Source organism: Lygodium microphyllum, chromosome 6, assembly GCF_053477565.2.
Source record: "Lygodium microphyllum isolate KBCC chromosome 6, Lygodium_microphyllum_v1.1.10, whole genome shotgun sequence".
NCBI classification, from domain to species: Eukaryota; Viridiplantae; Streptophyta; class Polypodiopsida; order Schizaeales; family Lygodiaceae; genus Lygodium; species Lygodium microphyllum.
In genome coordinates, this window is record NC_141140.1 from 140,268,492 (window position 1) to 140,292,461 (window position 23,970).

The window sequence follows — 23,970 nt, forward strand, 5'->3', positions numbered from 1 at the left end:
TTTGCTTGCTCACTTTGCATTCTGGGTTCTGAATGAGTTTCATTCAATTTCAGTTAATTGACTTCTCAGGGCATTGAGTTTAAGGATAATCTTTTTCCCTTATATTAGCACATATGGAAATACAATAAGTGTCCCATGACTCAGGAAGTCACAAGCAAGAACAAGGATGGTTTGAAACTCCAAGATGTTAAAGGTGCCTTACTCATGTAGGAGATAAACATAAAGAATGTGAATGGAGCCCATACTTTTCATATAATGACTGTTAGGGGCAAACATGATGGTAAGAGTAGTAACAACCACTGTGGTAGAGACTCACAAAGCCCTCAATCTCATAAGTAGTTTTATAGTAAGTCCTGTGGTCATAAGGCCTCTCTTACATGTCATTATTGTGGAAAGTGGGGTCATTTTCGGTCACAATGCCATAAAAACATGATGATAAGCACAAGGAGAAATGCAAGGGCAAAGTATAGGATACGGTCTAACGATCATAGTATTATTCCTAGTAAGTCTAGCATAAAAAGTGAGGAGATAAAATACCTTGAAGCTTGAGTCTGATGATGATTACATCTTGGTAGCTTTTTCTCTTGATGCTACTTAGTTAGCTAATGCCTCGTCCACTTTTTCTTAGTGTTAGCTACTTGATTTGAGGGCTTCCTTTCATGTTACCCGACATAATGATTGGTTTCATTCCTATTGCAACATGATAGGTTTTGTGAAACTAGGAAAATACTTGGCATTGGTGATATTAGATTGTAGGTTGCTTAAGGCAAGCATCACTTTTATTTTGCATGATGTATGCCACATTCTAGCTTTGACCAAAAGCCTTTTGATGAGACAATTGGACAATGTAGAATATCATGCATCTTTTGGTGATTCTGCATGGAAGATTAGACATAGGAATCTTGTCTTTGCTTGAGGTGCCAAGGTCAACAACCTCTATTGCTTGTATGTAGATCCATTAACCATGTTTTGGTTATGGCTAATATACCACATGTATCCTTATGGAAATGCCACCTTGGTGCATGTCCTTAAAAGGAATCAAAATATCTTCTCGTTTACAGTATCTTCCACCCTTGACTACAAATGTTTTAATTCATGTGATCATTTTCTTTATGGCATGTAAGCACATAGTTTTCATAAAGTTTGGTGTTATGCACATGGATGAGCATTTGCCTCTTGTTCATTCTGATGCATGTGGTCCCATGCCATGTCAATCACTAGGTGGAGTGAAGTACTTTGTGACTTTCGTTGATGATTATTTGCATAAGGTCTGAGCATATCCCATAAAGCAGAATTAGATATATTTGCCACCTTTCAACATTGGCTTGCTCTTGTTGAGAACTAGCCTATGTATAGGCTAAAATGCCTAAGGTCAAATAATGGGGGTGAATATACCTGTAAAGTATTTGAGTAGTTTTACAATGAGTGGGGTATTAAGTGTCAGTTGACCACCCCTTACACCCTACCTTAGAATCTCCTTAGAATGGTGTTACATAGTGCGTGAATATGACAATTCAAGAGAGAGTTTGGGTGTAGGTTAAAATACCTAAGGTAAGATCATGGGGGTGAATATATCTCTAAAGTATTTGAGTAGTTTTGTAATGAGTGGAGTATGGAGTGTCAATTGACTATCCGTTACACCCTACCTTAGAATGCTATTATAGAGTGCATGAATAGGACAATTCAAAAGAGAGTCTATAGTATGTTTAGCCAAGCATGCTTATCGCAATATTTTTGCATTGAGAAAATTACTACTACTATACATTTAATAAATAGATCCCTATGCATTGCTATTAATTGTCAGGTTGTGGAGGATGTATGGTCTAGAAAACCTCCATCATATGCTCATTTATATGTCTTTCAATGTGAGGCTTTTTACTATATATGCAAGAACAAACGCAATAAGTTGAATCCTAAATTAGTGAAATACACCTTTCTTGATTATTGGAATATAGGCAAGATGGGCTATTTCCTATGGGATTTGCGGCCTAGGAAGGTCATTTGTAGCCATGATGTTGTTTTTCATTAGGAAAATCCCATGCATTGCTATTGATTGTCAGGTTGCTGAGGAGCTATAGTCTAGAAAACCTCCATTAAATGCTCATCTATGCGTCTTTTGATATGAGGCTTTTCACCATATTTCCAAGAACAAACACAATAAGTTAAATCCTAAATCAGTAAATAGATCGGTTATCGGGATAAGTGAGACGGGCTATCACCTATGGGATCTATAGCCTAGGAAGGTTATCTATAGCCATGATATTGTTCTTCATGAGGAGAAGATGCATAAGCAATCTCAGCACAAGTAGTTGAGGTATATAAAGTGATATTTCAGGAGGAGATTCCTATTATTGTTACAACAGTTGTTGTTCTAATGGTCCATGATGATGATGTTGGATAAGATGTACAGATCCCAAATTTTGTTTTGCAAAGGTTTACTAGAGATAGATGTTAGCATGATCGGTTTGGGCCCTCTACGGACTATATTACGACGATAGATGTTGGTGAGTCTCTTACCTAGGATGAGGCCATGTGTAGCGATAATAGTTAGTATTGGAAGAGGGCCATATAGTCAAAGTATGACTTTGTAGAAAAATCATATATGAAATTTGGTTCCTTTGCCTAGTGGAAAGCCCACTTTGCCATGCAAGTGGGTGTACAAGTTGAAGAGTACCTCTAGATATCCCATGCTGGCATATAAGGCCAAATTGGTTGCAAAGGGTATAAACACGAGCATGGTGTTGACTTTGATAAGGTCTTCTCTCCCGTGGTCAAGATGGCTACCCTACTCTTAGTACTAGCTTTGGTTTATCAAATGAAAGTAAATATGACTTTTTTATATGGGGACTTGCATGATGAGATTTATACGCAACAACCTAAGAGCTTTGAGGAAAAAGGTAGGAAATACCTAGTATGCAAATTGAGAAAAAGCCTTTATGGCCTTAAGTAGGCACCTAGGGAATAGTACCACAAGTTTGATACTTTCATGCATTCATAGGGATATACACTTAGTAATATGGATCTGTGTCTTTACACGAAGAAAGCTTGTTATGGTAGCCTTATTATCTTAGTACTTTACGTGGATGTTATGTTGATTGTTGAGAGAGCTCATAATGAGTTGAATACCTTGAAAAGTCAGCTCAAGAAGAGCTTTGAGACGAACGACACGGGAGAGGCCTTACATATTCTTAGCATGTGCATTATGCACGATCACTTTAAGGGGCTCCTTTACTTATCATAGAAGGACTACACACAAAAGGTCATTGAGTGCTTCCATATGCAGGATATTAAGCCTATTGGCTATTCTTTACCTTCCCATGTGAAGATTAGTCAAGCAAATTGTTTCCAATCAAATGAGCAGAAGGCCAAGATGGCCAAGATCCCTTATGCATATGCAATGGGTAGTTTGATGTATGCCATGATAGCCACCTGTCCAAATATAGCATTTGTAGTGGGTGTTGTGGTACACCATATGGCCACACCTGCTGGTGACATTGGAATACTGTAAAGGGTATTATGAAATACATGAAAAGCATTGCATATAACAGCATTTACCATGGTGGCTAGAATACTATAGTAATAGGTAACACTAACTTTGATTATGCAAGACATGCGGATAGTAGGAAGTCCACCTCTAGGTACGTCTTCACTTTTGTTGGAGGTGCTATTTCTTGGATGTCCAGGGGGCAGAAATGTATGGCCTTATCTACTACTGAGATAGAGTATGTTGTAGCCATTACGGCTTGTAAGAAGGCCCTATGGTTAGGCTATCTGGTGAGATAGACCTTGGTATTATTATTACTTCTACACTGCATTCAAATTCTGAGTGCTATTCAGTTGGCCAAGAATCCAATCTTCCATGTGAAGACAAAGCACATTGAGGTGTGCTATCACTTCGTTAGGAAGGAGGTAGAGGATAGGTTTACTAAGCTTATCAAGATCTCCATTGATGAGAATTCTATAAATTTGCTCACTAAAAATCTCTCAGCAGAATGTTTTGCCTTCCTTAAGAAGCCGATGGGTGTAGGATGAGATAATGTTTATTCCTCATCTTGTTGTACTTTATGTACCCTCACCTAGTAAAACAACTTATCTTGATGAGTTCCTATATAAGGAGAAGCAATATGGTGGTCTGACCAATGATGAGTTGTTGAAGATCTGCCCAACATGCTCTGGTTTCTTTTGACACGTCAAAAGTGTACAATAAAATGATGTCAATTGGCATGTCCTATATGTAGATTCTTAGGCTACCATATTTCTAGTTTCCTCTTTCTACATAAACTTTGGTTAAAGGTTTGAGCACATGAATCTCCCACCATTTCATGGAATGTACAACACTCTCCTTAGAGATTTAGGATGATTGCCACCTCCCATTTTGTGGGATGTATAGTACCCTCTCTAGAGACTTAGGATGGTTGCCACCTCCCTTTCAAGCCAGTTTGGGAGCCCTATGAATGGAGAGAAATTTGACATTTATACAACTATTCTTTTAGGTTATTTTTCATCAACTACGACACATCTCTCTCTCTCTCTCTCACACACACACACACTCTCTCTCTCTCTCTGTGTATTGTAATGACTGCAAAAGCACTAAATAGAATAGAAGCCTTTATTTCAACAATGAATTGGTAAACATTTGGTAAGGAGCCAAGTCCTATGTATAATTCTTGAGCAGTGAATCAAACTTTGATTGCGTGGTCCTCTCCTAAAAGTTAAGAGACAAGGATGCTTTGGCCTCAAAAGTAGCCATGAACCAATCCTCAAATTCCCTTTAAGTTGGAACCGTAGCTATGAAGTAAAGAAATGGCATGACAATGGCACAGGAAATGTACCTTTGTTAGAGACATCCCAATAAGAATGCCATAGATGACAGATTACAATCTTGCCACTCTCAAGAAGCACCTCCTTTCTTCTTTCTATGTAGGCATTGAGGTCTTCATGTAGGGAAAGCTCCATAGCTTGCATATCCATGTGGGAGTTGTGCATGACATTAGCGTAGTCCAAATCCTTAGACTCTTGACGAGCCTTTTGATAGCTGCCATTCCTAGCTTCCCCCTTATTTGCAACGCCTCCTTTTGAGGGACACTTCTTACATGTTATTCCTTGCATGCATATAACGATGGGGACATGCTCCAACCCAAAAACTTGATGCGAGGCATGTGCAATATTGATCCTTTAGACCATAGCAACTCCACTTAAAATGTTAATTTCCCATGGTGAAGAAGGGGAAGACGGGTCAGCCCATCTTTCATGGTTGTGAAACGTATCTAAATTTGCATGCCAACCTATTATTCTCAATGTCAATCCTTCTACCTGTTGGGGAGTCACAAAGTAGGCCACCCAAAACAAATCCAAAGGCAGGCATGACGGTGTAATAAAACAACTTTATTTCTCAGCTTTGTTGAGAAGTCCATGTCCACAGCTCATAGATTCAATTATAACCAACATTGACTGGAAAAATGTCAAGCGCAGCAATCCCAGAAGAAATGAAAGACTCTGCCATTTTTTTGCTTTCTCGTACACAGCCGGTGTAGGGTCTGTGGAGTGGAGTGGAGTGTAGCGCTTCCCATTCGACGGATTAGCCGTAATGGACATTAAAAGCCAGGGGCAGAGGAGGAGTTAATGGGGGCAGTATATACATAGACGGGGGTGCTTTACAGTGGCAATAGAGAGAGGGAGCAGTATGTGACAACGATCTGACATAAACAACGGTTGCTAGCGAGATCGACAGACGATGCGAGTGGGGATTAAACATGTGGAGCGGTGGTGCTTAATTGGGGCGCAATGGCGCATCACAGAATTTGAGAAAGAGAGGGAGAGATCTGTTTTTGAAGAGGCGAAGTTAACACAGTATAGGTGCTGCGGAGAGGGAAAAAAGAAGAAATGCATTTAAGGAGGTTCACCAACCCAGATTCTACTAAAGGGGCTAGCCCAAAAAGCTTTCAATTTTGAGCACCTGTCTGAGACTCTCTGTGCATCAAACCGTTGTGGATTTCTCTCTCTCTCTCTCTCTCTCTCTCTCAAACACACTACCTCTAGTAGGTAGCAGAACCGGGACAGTGGGCACTTGGGTACTTCGGACATCTCTCGCTCCCAGCAGAGAGAGAGAGAGAGAGAGAGAGAGAGAGAGAGAGAGAGAGAGAGGCTAAATGCAGAACTTTGTTCCTTTAATTGCTGAAGGAGAAGGGATTCCCACCCTAGCCCTGGTAACCCACCATCCTGCATTTCCTGTGCGCAGGGTAGCATCACCACCCATCTAATCTGTTCATTTGCCCTTTTGCTGAAGCCTTTTCTCCTTCTCCTTCTCCCTTCTTATTCTTCTTCCAACACACAAGGTCTAGTTTACACAAAAAGGAAGCTCTTTTGGCTCTTTTAAGCTGCCACGTTCTTTTACCGCTGCATTCCGGGAGCTGGTTTTGCCTGGTGCAACACACAGAGAGAGAGAGAGAGAGAGAGAGAGAGAGAGAGAGAGAGAGAGAGCCATGCGTGCAAGCCTACAGCGGTGGAGACTTGTCGATTCTGGAGATGCGCGCGTCCTGCTGCGCCCCCCCAGTTCTCTTCTTCCTCCTCTGTTACCCGGCCAGCCAATTGAGTATTGGGTTTCATGCACCTTTTCAGGCAGAGTCAGCTACAGGGTTCCTCCTCCTTCCCGATTCCAAGCAGGTCTCATCTCATCATGATAATCATGGAGCGAGCATCCGGGGTCTGGCAGACAAGCACATCTGAAGTGTCCTGCTGAAGCCATGGAAGCTGAGTAGCGACTGACAGCCGTGTGCGATTGGTTAGTTGTCAGTCGAGAGGAAGAGGTAAGAAAGAGAGAGAGCTATAGCAGGAAAAGGGGAGGGCTGCTGCCATGTCTAGAAAGGCGCAGCTACCAGTTTCGAATTTGCTTTGGAGCCTTATTGTTCTACTGTTGATGCCCTTTTTGTTATTGTGGGTCAAAGCAGCAACAGCGCCGCCCCCCTCTTCTTCTCCTTCTCCTTCTCCTCAAGTGCCCATCAACAGGACAGAGATAGGCGTGCTGCTCAGTCTCCGAGGCGAGCTGGGCATCAGGAGCAGGTACTGGCCTCGCAAGACGGATCCCTGCGCGGTCTGGGTAGGCATCGAGTGTGAGTCAGGGCACGTGGTATCCATCACACTGACGGGTCTTAGAAGAACAGTTAGCGGCGCAATGCACCCTGCTTTTGCTCTGGATGCCCTACAGAATCTCAGTCGCTTGCGGGTCATCAATTCCTCTGGCTTCTTCCTTCCTGGTTCTATCCCAGCCTGGTTTGGCACTCTCTCTACCCTCCAAGTTATAGACTTCTCCTCATCTTCCATCAATGGCTCTCTCCCTCCCTCCATCGGTAACCTATCGAACCTCCAGACCCTCACCCTTTCCCACAACAGCCTCTCGGACGACATTCCTGCAAGCTTAGGGAATCTCAGAAACCTGCGTGTGCTTGACCTTTCGTTCAACCAGCTGAGCGGCTCCATACCCTCTTCCGTGTCGAATCTCTTGAGATTGGAGACTTTGAACCTTGGAGGGAATCATCTGGCAGGAGAGATCCCCTCGGGGCTTTGGGGCTTGTCCAGATTGCAGTCTCTGACACTGAACAGCAACGATTTGCAAGGGCCAGTATCGCCCGAGCTGGGCAACCTTTCCAATTTGAGCGTCTTGGATCTGGGATCCAATGCGCTCTCTGGGTCGATACCGAGTGAGCTGGGATTGCTGGGTGCTCTGAACACATTGACCCTGTCGAACAACTCCCTCAATAACACCATACCAACTGAAGTCTCCAACTGCACCAGCCTGCAGGTTCTCTCCTTGGATCACAACTCTCTCACAGGCATGCTTCCTCCCTCACTCTCCAGGCTGTCCAGGCTGTCCACACTTGATCTCTCCAGTAATTTGTTTTATGGAACCATAGCATTTGGCCCTGCAAACTTCTCTAAGCTTAGCAGGTTCGATGCATCTGATAACTACTTGGAAGGCACACTGCCTGCGCCTTTTATATCTGGGGCTATTCTGTACACGAATTGCTTGAGAGATCTGTCAAGACAGCGCACTTTAGATGCCTGCAGGACTTTCTATTCTGACAGAGGACTTGTATTTGAGGGGTTTAATGGGTCTCCATCATTACCTGCACCAATGAATACCTCGGGGGGACAGAATCGCTTGGGACCTATTTTAGGTGGGGTGTTTGGCGGGATAGGTCTGGTCTTTCTCATCATGATGTTGATGCTATTTGTACTCAAAAGGCAGAAGAAACTGGAACCAGTTCAAGGGGAGGCTGCATCTGCATCCACATCCAAGAAGAGTGGACCACAGCCTGTTACTGGTGGCTTTTCTGTCAATCTACTAAGTCTCGGGGAGAATTTCTCCTATACTCAATTAGAACAAGCAACCGCAGCATTTAATGCATCCAATTTATTGAAGGCAGGTCACACTGGAGATTTGTATCAGGGCTTTTTGGAAGGAGGGTTACCCATTGTGGTCAAAAGGGTCGACCTCTTTAAGTTCAAGAGGGAAAGTTATCTTGCAGAATTAGAGCTCTTTGGGAAGGCCTCCCACACGAGGTTGGTTCCTTTGTTGGGTCACTGCCTGGAGCGAGAGGATGAGAAACTTCTTGTGTACAAGTACATGCCAGGTCGGGATTTGGGCTTTGCTTTGCATCGCAAGGCAAAAGAAAACACTTCAGATGACACACTGCAGTCTTTAGATTGGATAACACGGTTGAAGATTGCCATTGGAGCTGCAGAAGGTCTGACTTACCTTCATCATGAATGTACACCTCCCTTGGTTCACAGGTAAATGTGGCTTAGTTCATATCTCTCTAGCTATGCCTTCAGTTTAAATAAAGTTTAGGTAAAAGAGATACTTGCATATAATGCTTCACAATATTATTGCTAGGCTGGTCATAACAAGCATCCTTTACGTGTATTACATACATGCATGCATAAGTGCACACCCACAGTGAGTAATTATGTAGGTACACTTACACACACTTTTCTATATACATATGAACTTCAATGTACGCATGTGTTTCTCCTCCTAGTGTGTGGTGTTCCATTGAGTGATATGAACTACCACTACAAAATGTGTGTACGTCTATATGCAGCCATTTATTTTGCTTGCATATCTGTCTACATGTGCACATTTAATGCACTTGTATATACTTGATAATGTATATGTAATAATGAATGTAACCATACACAAGTCAATACAAACACTCATCCATATATGTTCAAACGTTTGCTAACCAAGCACACGGTCTTGTAATTATTTCCTTGCATTATGTTGTATGTGTTCATAAATAATTCTCATCGCTTAAGCAATCTTTTGTTCAAAGGCTAACCATAATCAAGAGGAATTTACATGGAACTTCAATTCTTGTACATGTTGTATTGCATTAATGGGAACAAGCTTTTGCAATGGACTCCTTTTAAAGGTGTTGTAATTTATATTTGAAAAAAGCTATGACACCAAATTGCATATTAACTAGCTCATGTCACCTTATGAAATTAGGTGATCTTGGCCAAGCTCATTTGTGAGCTTTAGAAAACACTTATTTAGAGAGGTGACTGGAGAAAACATATGCACAATTTATAAGGTGATGTATGAGTCAAATTACATAAGAAAGCAAAGGAGGCAATAAAGTACTTAAGATAGATAAGCAAATCTATCAATTGTGCAACTTACTCTCTTTAATTTTTAAGGCTTAAGATTTGACTTAGGTTAGTTAGGAAAGTGTTCAGCAATGGAAGTAAAGAGACATTGTTGAAATAGATTGCAAGAACACAAAGAGTAGAAAAGAACACTAAAACATGAGAACTCAAATAGAATATGTACAGCAAATGAAATCCATATACCAAGGCAGAAGGATAGTACAAAGGCGCGATCTCTAAGCCACCACCAAGGTGCCTTGGAAAGACATTGATGTTGATGTTGATGTCATCGATCTTTGACTATAGAAAGTAGTCATAGTTGAATCTTAATGGCTTAGCATGAATTGGCTCCATGAAAAGCACATCATGACCACGAATTCCTATCTTTGGTTAGATTGCCAAAGTGTCCCCTTATCTGAGCTCAAACTAGGAGCAAAGGTTGCTCTCTATCAAACAAGACAACCCATCATGAATGTGGAAGTCAATCTTGCTCTAGGGTTTCAAAGCCTGCCAAATTTTGGTAATGCTTGTGGGAAGTTGCAACTTGGGTCCACCGCACTTGCATATTGATGAGGCAAAGTTGCCCCTCCACCACCTCTCTCTAACACGCCCTCTCTCGCTCTAGAGAGTTACATGTCCTCTCTCGCACTAGAGAGTCATGAGGGATGCTAGCACACTAGGACTAGAAAGTGGAAGAGAAGGCCTTAATATCCTTTACCTTCATTGCAAAAGAGGAGCTCTTTGTAGCCTTGGTTGGAGGGTTTGAGATGGAATTCGAATGGGAAGACAAGGAGGATGATGACTCGTCAGAGGATTCCTTACACTTCTTTTTCTCCTTCCCCTTCAGTTGTGCCACTAGTTCCTTGTATTCCTTTTGAGATGCCCCTTCTTACCACAATTATAACATTGATTTCTTCTCTTGTTACTTATCACCTTGCTTTGCCTTCCTTCTTGGAATGGGTGGTGATAACCTGATTTAAGAGTTAATTACAGCAATAAATAAATGCACATAAAATGAAATATACACTTTACCATAACATTCTTGGATAGTAGACTCCCTGTTGGCCCCAAAACTGGCGCCCCTTGCGGTATTTCTTTAGCTTCATTCAATTGGAAGGAGTACAACTTGAGATTCTTCAATATCCTCCAGCTAACCAATTGCTCTTACTGTCATAAATGACCAGCAAGCCTTTTGGGCATAGAAACAGCCAACGGCCGTTCCGGCCTGTAGGAACGGCCTAACGCGTTCCAAACCCTCCAAGGAGGTGAAACGGCCAGGGAACGTTCCCTGCTGTTCCTTGCCGTTCCCCCTGTCGTTCCCTGTTTGGAACGGCCGTTCCAGGCCTGTTTACTGAAAATTGACGTTTTTTCTTGTTTTTTAAAAAAAAAACTTGGGTCATAGTCCTTCTACCACATATTCACCCATCTCCATTGTTTAATGTGGACACACTAATCTCTATCTCTCTCTCTCTCTCTCTCTCTCGGGTTGAAGATTTAAAGTGTCAAGACAACCCACAATCTAATTAGGAGTCCATGCAAAGCTCAAATTTGATGCATTATCAACTTTTGCAAATCAGAATTAAATTTCAGCCAATCCTCAATTCCAAGGTATTCATCCATTTATATTGTCTAATTTCAAGGGAAATTGGGATAATTGGGGCAATTCAAGGCAATTTGGAGCTATGGGGATAATCGAGTCAATGTTGGGACATTTGGGTCAATTTCATGCATTGACGGGTATTGGGGCAATTAGAGGGACATTCTTTGGGGCAATTTGGGTCATGTAGGGCATATTTGGGGCACTTAAGACATGTGCCGTTCCCCCCGTTCCCGTTCCCCGACCTTGGACGTTCCCCCCGTTCTAGGGGGTCCTGTTTCCGTTCCCGTTCCCCGTTCCAGGCAACTATGCTTTTGGGTCATTTGCCCCTTGATTCACCCAGGACGTCTTCTCCAATTTGACCCTTGGTTGGCCAAGTGCTGCCCCAAATCGATTCGGGATGGGCTGGCTCCTGAAATCCCTTGATAATCTTCAATTATCAGCTGCTGATTTCAGTTCCTTGGGCCTTCAATCTCTGGCACGGATCTCAAGGTGGTTGCTAAACCTTAATTTTTTGCTGTAAATTAGGGTTTGCTATGGAAATTACAAATCAACCCACCAAAAATAGCTGAAATCTTCTCCAAATGACTGAGAATTGTTGAGAATGGTTGAGCATAGGCTGAAGGAGATGAGAGAATGCTATCAGTTGCTGATTTCAGTTCCTTGGGCCTTCAATCTCTAGCACGGATCTCAAGGTGGCTGCTAAACCTTAATTTTTTGCTGTAAATTAGGGTTTGCTATGGAAATTACAAATCAACCCACCAAAAATAGCTGAAATATTCTCCAAATGACTGAGAATTGTTGAGAATGGTTGAGCATAGGAAGGAGATGAGAGAATGCTGTAAAGAGAGAAAATTTTGAGATTTGTCGCGAAGAACTGATCAAAATCAGCTGCTGCCCTGCTGTACCAGCCCCAAACGGATGCACCAACAACAATAGGAGCATCAGAGACTGTGCTCTTCAGGAGAAAGTGCATCAACAGCAATTGCCAGCTTCCCAAGGTCAAGAATATGCAGTCTCCATCACCAAAATGGTCTCCAATGGTTGGGAAATGGCCCCAAAAGCTGGTAGCAACAGTCCAACACCTCTTTCCAACAACTCCAAAATGAAAAAACGAGATTTCTCTCTCCCTTCAGCCCTATTTAGCCTTTCCACCTCTTGCATGGGAAAGTTTTGCCAAGTGGCAGCTTTCTTAATCCATTTTCAGTAAATTTCAGTTATTTAATTAATTTTCAGAATTAATTAATTTTGAAAAGTAATGCAACTCTTAATCCATGTCCAAGAAATTAACCTTACCCATTCAAAAATTAATTGGCTAGGTCATTTGCAATCCAAAGTGGTCCCATGCATTAATTGACCCTTGGACAAGCATTAATCCATTAAATAATGTCTAGTCCCTAGTGTCACCACTGACACTTAATGGCCAATTAATGGTCCTAGGGACAAACTGACACTAAAATTCACCTAGAATCTAACAAATGTAACTTGTTACAACTTTTGCTTTTGACACCCATCTTTTTCATAGGGTCCTTGGGCCTTCAACTATAAAAAAGTAGCTTGTACCTCACATGTGCAACACATGTGCATCTTTTAATTGCACATTTGATTAATCCTTTAATCAAATGTCAATTAAACATAAGCAAAGCATCAAATTTTCACGTCCTCATAACACCTGTCCCCATATTGAGATGGAAGCCTCCTATGTAAACACAAACAAGCCTCATGCTAAAGTAGCATAGAGGTCTTGTGCTCAAAACTAACAGGTGTTGCTGATGTCTCAGCTCTTAAGGCATTAGCTGCACCATTAAACTCAAGAGGAAGCCTAAGGAGAAGAATCCCTATAAGATGTGCTTTTGGAAGGGTGGTTTGCATGTGTCGAAGCCAATCTCGTGTCACTTGAAGAACGAATGAGTAAGTTATATTAGTTGTCTCGGATCTGATAGTTTAAATTTAGTTGATTATAGAGGATTACAACTTGCACGGTTGACAACACCTCGTATATGTGTTGTAGCCTCTCCCATGTTTTTGAAAATGTCTTAACAAGAGCTAACCGCTTGAAAAGCCTCTTTAGAGATGCATTGAAGAAGAGAAGAGTAGGCACATGAATCATTTGTCTCCCAAGTAGGCACCGGTTCCTCATAGTTGTCTTTGTCCTAGTCATCTCAAATAGGAGGGCATTCGGTGAGGTAAGAGGGCTGGTGGAACAGTGTATCACAGGAGCTTTTGCACAACCCAAGCTTTCATGATGGCACTCCAAGTCCCTTAAGCTTGTCATCAACATGCCAACATAGTGGTGCCATGGTAGTTGAGATGCAAAGAACATGAATGAAGTGAAGAGGTTGGGGAGAAAGAGAGACTTGTGTGGAGACATAGCCTAAGACCTCAAGTTCAATAGTTCAAGTAGGATAGTTCAAAATATAGAGAGCGCGACAAAAATGAAGAGAGTGTGGTGATAGAATCACAACAACTAACATGTGTGATCTGTCCATTGACAATGTCCAAATTAGGCTGAATATGCAAACTTGGCTGAAAATGCGGATTGCTTGAGAGTAAATTTTGTGAAATAAAGGTCACTAAAACCACAAAACTTCAGTCGTACCGGTAAAGCATTAGCAATTTAGATGAAGATGGCAGCAGATCAATTAAAAATGCAGGCTGGTTTTGCAAATCATACGTTTAAATTTAAAAAACACAGGCTACAGTTGTAAAATGCAGGCTGTATGAAGGTGAAGTTGTTTGGACTTGCCTGAATGTAGATAACACAAAATGCAAGCTGTTGCAGCTGCGTGAAGAGACTTGAAAGCATTAGTCAAACATAAGAGGCAGTGCTTGAACCAAGTAGAACAGGCTTTGATACCATGTTCGAAAAGTGTGCACTGTGCAACAAATAGACACTACTGAGATAGATTGCAATAACACAATGAACAGAAAATAACATGATAGATAGCAACATAGTCTCACATAAATAATGTATCACATACCCATGCTTCCCATGTCAATCATATGCTCGTGTACCATTGGTAGTGCCAATTAGTTCCAAATTCTTGTATAAACCACTAACTTGTATACAACCACAATATTGTACCAATCAATATATTTCCCCTTGTATTATTCTAAACCTTTTATGTAGATTTGGATGAGGTATGATTTAGGCCCAAAATTTGAATCATACTCCAATGTTTCATACTTGTATTTGCATGATGCATGAAAACACATCAAGCAACCTATGGATGACTTCCTTACGTTTGCTATATTGTTTATAATACTACCTTAGCTTCTTTTGTCTTTTTGGTCACCTAGGTTTTTAAGTCGGTGTCTGTTTCTTTACATACCACTATGTATAAATTGTTGTGCTTTAAGTTAGTTGTGTTGTCCTTGTCACTTCCAAGTATTGATGTACTATTTTTTTCCACCCTTAGGCTAGTCCTTGTTGTTTAGGTGATACTACCTTACTCGTGTAGCACAAGCAAGAGGCTATGATGTTCCTTTTGCTCAATGGAACCTTATGGCCGTCTACTTTTCAAGCTTGTTATTTTGAGTTCTTGTTAGTGTATTACCTCCAACCATGTTAATGTAGACTTGTGCATTTCTTGAGTTGTTGAAAACAAGAACTCTTCCCTTTGTCACTAAGTGTCACATTTCATGGGTACCAACATTACATTTTGAAGCTTATGTAGTTATGTTGTTGATCTATGATGCTCACCATTGTTAAGAGGTCTTGTTTATAGCTAATGCCAGCTTGAGTTTTGTAGCCTAGGCAAGATGCTATACTGTTTCTTTTGCTCCATGGGACCTTGGGCCAATCTACTTCGCAAATTCATATTTGATGCCTTATAGGTGTGTTACCTCCAAACATGTCGATATAGATTTGTGCATTTTTGCCAAGTAGTAAACAAAGTCACATCCCTTTTCCACTCTATGGGACACTATGGGAATCATCATTTTTGGAAGCTCATGTGTAGGTATGCTGTTGATGCTCACTATATTTAGAGCTCTTGTTGGTAGATGATGGTAGCTCCAATATTGTAATCTATGCAAGATGCTACATTGTTGGATGGCACCTTAGAACAATTGTCACAAGCATGTTAGCGTACTATATGTTTCCTAAGGTTGAATGTGAAACTTTCCCAAATATAAGTTGAAAGAGTGTTTTTTTAACCAACCAAAGTTGGGCAGGCCATTTAAAAAATCCAATATTAGGCCAAAGCTTGGATAGTGCCACTTGTGGAAAGGAGATAACTTTGATAGAGTGCTTGTATCTAGAGTAGGATTGTGGCATGTGTTTTTACTAGCTCGGATCAAATCAAGGCGATGAATCTTTTTTATCAATGCTGACAAAAAATGAGTGTTGTTTAATGTAGAAATGGACATTGCAAGCAATTTTATATTAGGGTTTCTCGTATGCAACTATTTTTTAGGTGTGGGCAGCATCATGATGCATGAATGCATTAGTAGAGTGTGATTGGGCAATTTGTTGTGATACATTGGTATCTCATACATTAGACATTGTTTAGGGTGGATTTGCGATATAAGTCATTATTGGCAAGAGGATCATGTGGCAAATGTACTAGGGAAAATTGGTTTGTGTGAGCATGTGCACTGTGTATAGGGGCAAACTTTGAACTGATTTGTTGCTGTACAAATTAGGGTTTTCAACCAAAAGCCCTAATCTCGTTAGAAGATGCTACCATTGGTGAGAGCAATCGTGGAATTATGCACTAGGGCAATGATGGGATGTATTCGAAGAGCATGTGGTGAGGATATTAGTGGCATATTTGGGATTGTTTTACTACAATAGAGATAAAGGTTTGCAAAAGAGATTTGCCACATGATACGGTGTGCTTGATCACTAGTTGGACCACAATCAATTGAACAATCAATTATTCTTAAAGATCCTTAGCCTTTTAGTTATCTAAGATTTCATGGTTCAAGGACATTGCTACAATCGGTATTGAAGCCAATTCTCAACGACTTGGCAAAGACTAATTTGAGTTGCCAAAATATTTTTAATTTCTTCTCTATAGCAATAACAAAAGGGTTTCTTTTTTGATCATGATGCTTTGCAAGAAGAGCTCATGATGTAAAGTGGAGGCTATTGGCTTAGAGGTAGTGGTGCTTTGGTTGGAGCTTGCTTTGCTTGGGAGCCATGTAATTTCTTCTTGATTAATAGCCTTTTGGCTGTGAGGGGAGGTCCAAGATGTGGGGCAACATGTGGAGTGAAGGGTGGATCGACAAGAGCAATTGGTGGTTTGAAATTGAACAGACGAGGAGTTCAATGTTGCCATCACTAGTATTACATACGGGACTGTCTTTTTGTCTTTTGTCGATGCTCCCCCACTCAGCTCTAGGGAAACGAGCACGAGAAAAACCTCTCTCAACCCAACCACGCTCAAGAAGATGCTAGAGTGAAACCCCATTGTGACTCCCTCTGCCAACTGTCATTACTTGGTGAGTTCTTATATTTTTATGACTCACTTACTTCCTAAGCTCCCCTTAATCCCGTATAGGCGCCCAAGGTCCCCGGATGGTCATCTCTCGTGCTTGTTTTCCAATAAGTTACATTTATTAATGTAACATTTCCTCCCCCTTAAGAATTGGTTTCTTCCTCGAAAACGATACTTGGAAGGTCCAACTATAAATTGGGAAACCTTTTCCCTAAAGTACTTACTCGGTCCCATGTTGAGCTTTCTTTTGAAAAATCTTTTCATTTCACCAGATATTCTTGTTATAAACATTTAAAATTCTTTCTGGTTCATGTGGAATAAATTGGTCACCTAATAGCTCCTCAATGTTATTATTTAAGATTAGATTATCCATATCACCTAGCTTTTTTCTTAGCTTACTTACATGGAAAACTGGATGTGTTTTACTACTAGCAGACAGTTGGAGCTTGTAAGCCTGTTTCCCCACCCTCTTAAGTATTGTGAAAGGACCACAATACTTGGGCGAAAGCTTTGGACATCGTCTCGTTTTCATGGTTTTAGTTTGTTTAGGTATCTTAAGATAGACTAATTCCTCTTCCTCAAAGGAGATGTCTCTTCGGTGAGGATCTGCATAAGCTCTAGCTCGGTCTTGAGCTTTCTTAATATTTTCTTGAGTAAATTTTAACATTCTATTCATATCCTTCAAAAAATCCTTTGCTGCCTGAACCTTTTCTTTGTGCCGTCCTACTGCATGAGGAGCTCTGGGCTGAAACCCATACATTAGCATAAATGGACTATATCCAGTCGAAGAGTGCTTGGCACTATTATATGCAAACTCTTCTATTGGTAAATACTCTTCCCAATTAGTTTGCCTTTTACTTACATGTGCTCTCAACATATCTTCAAGGATTTGGTTAACCCTTTCAGTTTGCCCATTAGTTTGTGGGTGCTCCGCCATGCTCATGCTAAGTTTAGTATCCAACTTCCTAAATACAGCGCGCCAAAATTGACTACCAAATTTTCTATCCCGATCAGAAACTATATTTGTCAGAAGGCCATACAATCGGTATATGTTCTCTATGAATAATCTAGCCAATTCTGGTGTTTTAACATCAATTGAAGTTTGAATAAACCTAGCCATTTTGGTTAACCTATCCACAATCACCCACACATAGTTGTGTCCCCTTTGTGTCCTAGGTAATGCGACAATAAAGTCTATGGAGATACTCTTCCATTTTTCCCGAAGGAATCTCTAATGGATGGAGAAGTCCTCCCATTTTCAATCTTTCAGCTTTATTAACCTGGCATTTATTACAATTGACCACATAGTCAAGGACGTCCTTATTCATTCCCGGCCAATAGAACTGTCTTTTAATAAGACTATAAGTCTTATTAACTCTTGGATGTCCCGCTCTAGGGGTATCATGACACTCAAAGAGTATTTGGCACCTTATTTCTTCATCTTTCGGGACACATACCCTACCCTTGTAGAATAAATAACCATTATCAATGGTAAAATTCTTCCACTTGAATCCTATTTGAGCAATCCTTGATACTCCATTTCCTTGTTGAACATCCTCAGATGTTCCTTCATCAATGGAGGCCCTTCCGTTTGGATCCCCATTTTCTATTGCTTCCCATATGTTGGAATATGTCGGATCAACCTGGCATTTCCCCTTTAAGGATTCGAGCAAATCGAAAGTGAATCGAGTAAAACTCTTCATTTATGATGGGCATTTTGTTGAGCGCATCAGCCACTATATTGTACTTCCCTCTTTCCTTTCCCTTTAAGTTGGTCCGTCATTGGAACAACTAACTTGGCATAATTTCGAATGAATCTACGATAAAATCCAAATAAACCTAGCTAGGAAGATCTGCAGCTCTTCCAGGTTCTTTGGAGATAGCCATTCAATAATTGCCCTTACTTTTTCTGCATCCATCTTGATTCCCTCTTTCAAGATAATATGTCCCAAATATTTGACCTCTTGTGCGAAGAATTCACATTTAGTTTTCTTCACATAAATGGAATGGGTTCTTAGCAATTGGAATACTAACCGTAAGTGTTGCAAATGTTCTTCTCTTGATTTACTAAAGATCAAGATATCATCCAAGAAGACTACTATAAACTGTCCCAGATAGGGCCGTAACACAATATTCATCAGCTTCATAAAAGTAGCTGGTGCATTAGTGAGACCAAAAGGCATCACCGAAAAATCATAATGCCCGTATCTAGTACGAAATGCCGTCTTAGGAACATCTTGGGTCTTAATTCTTACTTGGTGATAGCCTGATCTTAAATCAATCTTTATGAAGAATTTTGGCCCTTGTGATTGATAAAAAAGATCTTCCATTTTGGGCATAGGAAATTTATTATTCACCGTTATTTTAGTAAGTGCTCTATAATCAACACAAAGTCTCATAGAACCATCTTTTTTTTTCACTGATAAAATTGGTGAAGCCCAAGATGAATTGTTGGGATGTATAAACCCCTTATCAAGGTAATCCTTGATTTGTCTTTCGACTTCTTGGTGCTGTGTTTCTCTTAGCTTGTAAGGTGGTTTAGAAATAGGGTGTGTATCCCTATCTATGTCAATTGGGTGATTTACATCACCCTTATTTGGTGAAAGGCCACTTGGTAAGTTAGATGGAAACACACTTTAAATACATCTAACAAATCACTTAATTCATTATTTACATTCAACTCACAAACGTAAGAAAATTGTTGCTTTATATTACAAGAAGTAAAAGTGTCATGTACAGTAAGGGACCATAACATATATACCTCACAAGCTTTCTTCTTTATTAGCTTCTGAACTTCAAGGGAACACATCAAAGGGTTATTAGATACTTCATGTTCACCTTGAATCACAAAAGTCTTACCATTCCATTCAAATTCTAGTATATTATAATGATAACTATGCTTTAAGGATGGTTCCAATCCCCATAGCCACTCCCTTCCTAAAGCAATATCGGCTCTTTCCATATTCATAATTTGGAAATCAAGCTTATCTTTATATCCTTGGATCTCGATTTCCAAATTGGATACCATTGTATGCCATATTTTATTATCGTGACCTTGGATCATACGAACAATATATTGATGCTTACTCTGTTGTTGGGGAAGTTTCAACTTTTTGACAAGTGTATAATTTATGAAGTTGTGGGTGGTAGAGTCATCAATCATGACTATAACTCTCTTTTCAGCTATCAATCCATGCACTCTAACTAAATCATGTGGCCCAAAAGTAGGCTGCCACATAGAAGTTAACATACAACACCTGTGTTGTACATCCTTGTGCAAGATCTCTAAATATTTATACTTTTCATGCCCCTTTAATTCTAGGGTCTGCACTACATGGATTTGTTTCTCTTTTCCCTTGCCCTTGTTCTTATCCTTTCCTTTATCTTCCCGGCAATTGAAACACAACCTTTTTTTTTTGGCCTTATCAAAGTCAACTTGACTTAGCTTCGGCCATACATATTGTTTCTTTTCAAAGGGTTGTTTTTCACCCTTAAGGAATGACATTTTCCTTTTGGATTTGCCTACAAATTTTGAGGTCTCAAATTCTTTAGTTTTGGGCTCCTTATCAATGAGACTAGTGAGTGCACCTGGACGCATATTATTTTCATTGATTAATGCAAATTTAATTGCCTCTTCAAGCGTCTTGGGTGAACTCCTTTTCACTTCCTTTTTACAGGCCTTATCTAGTCCCCTTATGAATCCTCTTGTCTTTTGAAATTCATCTATTCCTTCCAATTTGGGGATTATCTCACGATACTCCTCGAGATATGTAAGCAAAGGTCTTGCCTTTTGTCTGACAAAATCCCAATCTTCCCAATTTCTTTCCATTTCATTTTCAGAAAGGAATTCTTTCAAAAAGACCGATTCAAATTGAGCCCAAGTTTCAAGTATTTTATTTGCCTCCTTTAAAGTTCTCCACCATTTATATGCTTTTGGCCCCAAGGTTAGACTGGCCTCCAATGCTTGGAGATGTGGTGGAGTATTCTTAATTTTGTGTAAAATTTTCCATTTTTGGAGAAAGTTAAAGATAGTATCTTTATTTCTATCTTTTTCCTCCGCATGAAACTAAGGGGGTTTCATATATTTTAACACTGGGTTATCCCTCAGCTTTTGGCGGGGTTCCCTAGGATCTCGCATAGTCACATCTACATCTTTTGATGAAGATGGAATATTTGAGGTCTCTACCTTACCTTTATCCCTTTCTAGTAATAAAGCTAATTAAGATTTTATTTCGGTGATGAGTGCTTGAGTTAGCAACTCCATTTGAATCCCGTGTGCTTGCATACGAGCCATTAGATCATCAAATTGTTCTCGTGTAGCAAAAAATTCTTCCCAGTGTTCTTCTTGCATTTCAGTTTCATGGGGATCCACCATAGGGTGGTCCCCGGAACTAGAGCCTTCCGTTGCCCCCTCTCTCTCTTTTTCCCCCATTAATACACTGGAATTGGAAAGAAAATATAAGAAATTTGCAGACAAAGGTGGGGTACTTCCCTGATTACAAAGGTAGGACAGATGTCGACGGCCTTTAAAGCTCAGTGGTAGAAAGAACGTGAGAAATAGTGCGACTTTCCTCCGATCTGTAGTGGTTGTGTGCAGGTCGCGTGGGAACAAAGCCTGTCGGTAGGAGTGCTGGGTTAGCACCACAACCAGGTCGCATGGGAACAAGACCGTGGCCAGAGTTATAATTAATGTGGCCCGTATTGACGTAGGACGTGGCCGAAACGGCTAGAAATGGGCATAATCGTTTCGGCGGAACATGATCGTTTCGGCGGAATGTGGCCCGACTTGAAAGTGGCATAGCATCAACGGTTTGATTGGTGTGGTCCGACTATAGTCGCCAACTCGGGAAGTGGCGCTTGGCGTGGCTCGACTACAGTCGCCAACACATGACGTGATCAAAGTCGCTCTGATACCAGTATTACATATGGGACTGTCTTTTTGTCTTTTACCGATGCCCCCACTCAGCTCTAGGGAGACGAGCTCAATAAAAATTTCTCTCTCCACCCAACCATGCTCAGGAAGATGCTGGAGTGGAACCTCGTTGTGACTCCCCCTGCCAGCTGTCATTACCTAGTGAGTTCTACTATTTTTATGACTCACTTACTTCTTAAGCTTCCCTTAACCCTGTACGGGCGCCCAGGGCCCCCGGACGGTCATCTCTCACGCTTGTTTCCCAATAAGTTACATTTATTAATGTAACAACTAGGCTCAACACCAAGCCTCCCAATAATGAGAGATCTAATACTTGGGTTGTTTCTTTGCCATCAAATGAGCATGCTAGACCAACTGATGGTGAGTTGGTGCACTTGCATAAACCTTCTCATATTTTAGCTTTCCTCATTTTCTTCACTTCTTTCCCTCTAGGTGGTTCGGGCTGCACCAAGTGTCCTCTTGTATGGTTTTTATAGCTAACTTGGCTCTTTTTTTGGGGGGAGGGGATTGATTCCTCAACGCCCATCTATAATGGGTACCTTACTACTCAACAGGGCTCCAAATCTCTTTCATTGAGAAAACAATAGTGATAATGAAGAAATTGACCATTTGAAAGTCCAATGGCAAGTAGGACAACATGATTGTCTACACTTTGTTTAAGAAGGCCATAGTATCCTTTCTTTTATGTGGCACATGGAGCGTTTTAAAGTTCATCATGCATACAAGTGTCTTTCAAGTTGGAGTGGTTGTGTGGTGGGAGTTGTTATTCAAGTCTCATAAAATGAGCACTTGGTTGAGATGCATTTGCCCATTCTTCAAAACTTCACTATGATGGACTACATGTTGAAACAAAGGAAAGAGGGGGAATCTTCTAGGCAAAAGCAAGAGGAGAATGTGGAGACTTAAATTCGCTTCACCATATAAGTATCCCGTTTTTCTCTTTGATGATGAGATTATTTGTAAGTTTGTATGTAGTGGGCATATCACCATCTTAATTGATGTGGAGGCACAAAGTTTGCATTCTTTGGAGTGCGCCATGAAGTTTGCTCTCAGCTATGAGAAGTAGAAGAGGTGCAACAAGTCTAGTCAGTCTACTGCTTTTAAAAACAATTAGTCAACCAAGAGCAAGAGAAACAATTAGTCAATTGCTTTTAAAAACTAAAGAGAAGGGCAAGTCCATGAGTAATAGGGGAGATGCTTCCAAGATCTTAGCTGCTTGAGAGGATTAGATAAAGCTAGAAGAGAAAAACAAATGTTTCACATGTAAACAAGTGAGATATATCAATAAGAATGGATAGAAGTTGACTCAAAAGACAAGTCTTGCAAGGTAGGAGACAAGGTTGTGAAGGAAAGGAGGCTTCAACTTTGTTCTTCATGGCTTCTATTCTGATGCTATTGTCCTTAGAGGATGTGGATTTGTGTGCCTTTGGGCATTATGACTCATGCTCTTGTGTTTGTGCATGTGGTGGTTGCAGGATCGTGATCCTTGCTTGGTGGATGGTGGAATGTATGGCAAGTTTACTTAGGATAGGTTTGTTGGGAAGTACCATCTCCAAATGATACTCACTAGTGTGATAGGTAGAAGTTAATGAACATGACTTATAGGAGCAAGTAGAGGATGCGACCATTCAAATAGAAGACTTCATGGCTTGAAATTCTATGAGTATTTGTAATTGGTCGGTCTCCTTAATGTGGACACGATTTTAGCATAGCCATGGTTTTGTCATTACACGGGCTTCATGTATCATTACTTACACTTGTCCTCATACTAGTACATGTATGTGAAGCTTAAGGATTCTTCTTCTTCTTCTTCTTCTTAGCAAGGAGTGTGGATAGGATGGGCTTGCCATGAGAATTTAATTCTCTCTTCTTTGTCGAATTACCTCAAGAGTTTTAGGAGTCGTGAGAGTTTAACTCTCTCTTCTTGGTTGAATTACTTGGGAGTTTTCCCATCTCAATCAGAGGACTTAAGGATCAAGAGCTAGTTTTAGGAGTCACAAGCGAAACCTCGCTTGAAGGCAACCTACTAAACGAGCAATGAGATTTAGGAGCTTTGAGCAAAGGTTGAGGACCTATTGTAGCAAGGATTGATTTGGGTCATTTGGAGCTTGTTTGATGCTCTAGTCTTGTTGTGCATACGAAGCTTGTTCTTGCACATGGCATTCGCCAAGCTCTTCGTCAAAAACAAGTTTTTCTTGCCACAAATAGATGAGTTAATTATTATAGGAGTTTTAGTGAACACAGATGAGAGATAATGGCAAGCTTTCAAGGAGTTAAAAGGCCATTTATTCTTTTGACCTTGTGTTGAGATTATTGGAACTTAATGAACTATAGTTTTTGTGTCCCAC

General features: G+C 40.7%; 1 protein-coding gene across 1 annotated transcript in view; it reads left to right on the forward strand.

The window, feature by feature from the left end:
* Positions 1-5,467: 5,467 nt before the first annotated feature.
* LOC148035207 (Leucine-rich repeat protein kinase family protein) overlaps positions 5,468-23,970 on the forward strand; it is a 35,433-nt gene continuing 16,930 nt past the window's right edge. Inside the window, exon 1 of the mRNA XM_087680170.1 lies at positions 5,468-8,790. Within this exon, the coding sequence (XP_087536296.1) occupies positions 6,854-8,790 (1,937 nt within the window). The 5' untranslated portion in view covers positions 5,468-6,853. The remainder of the gene's footprint in view (positions 8,791-23,970) is intronic.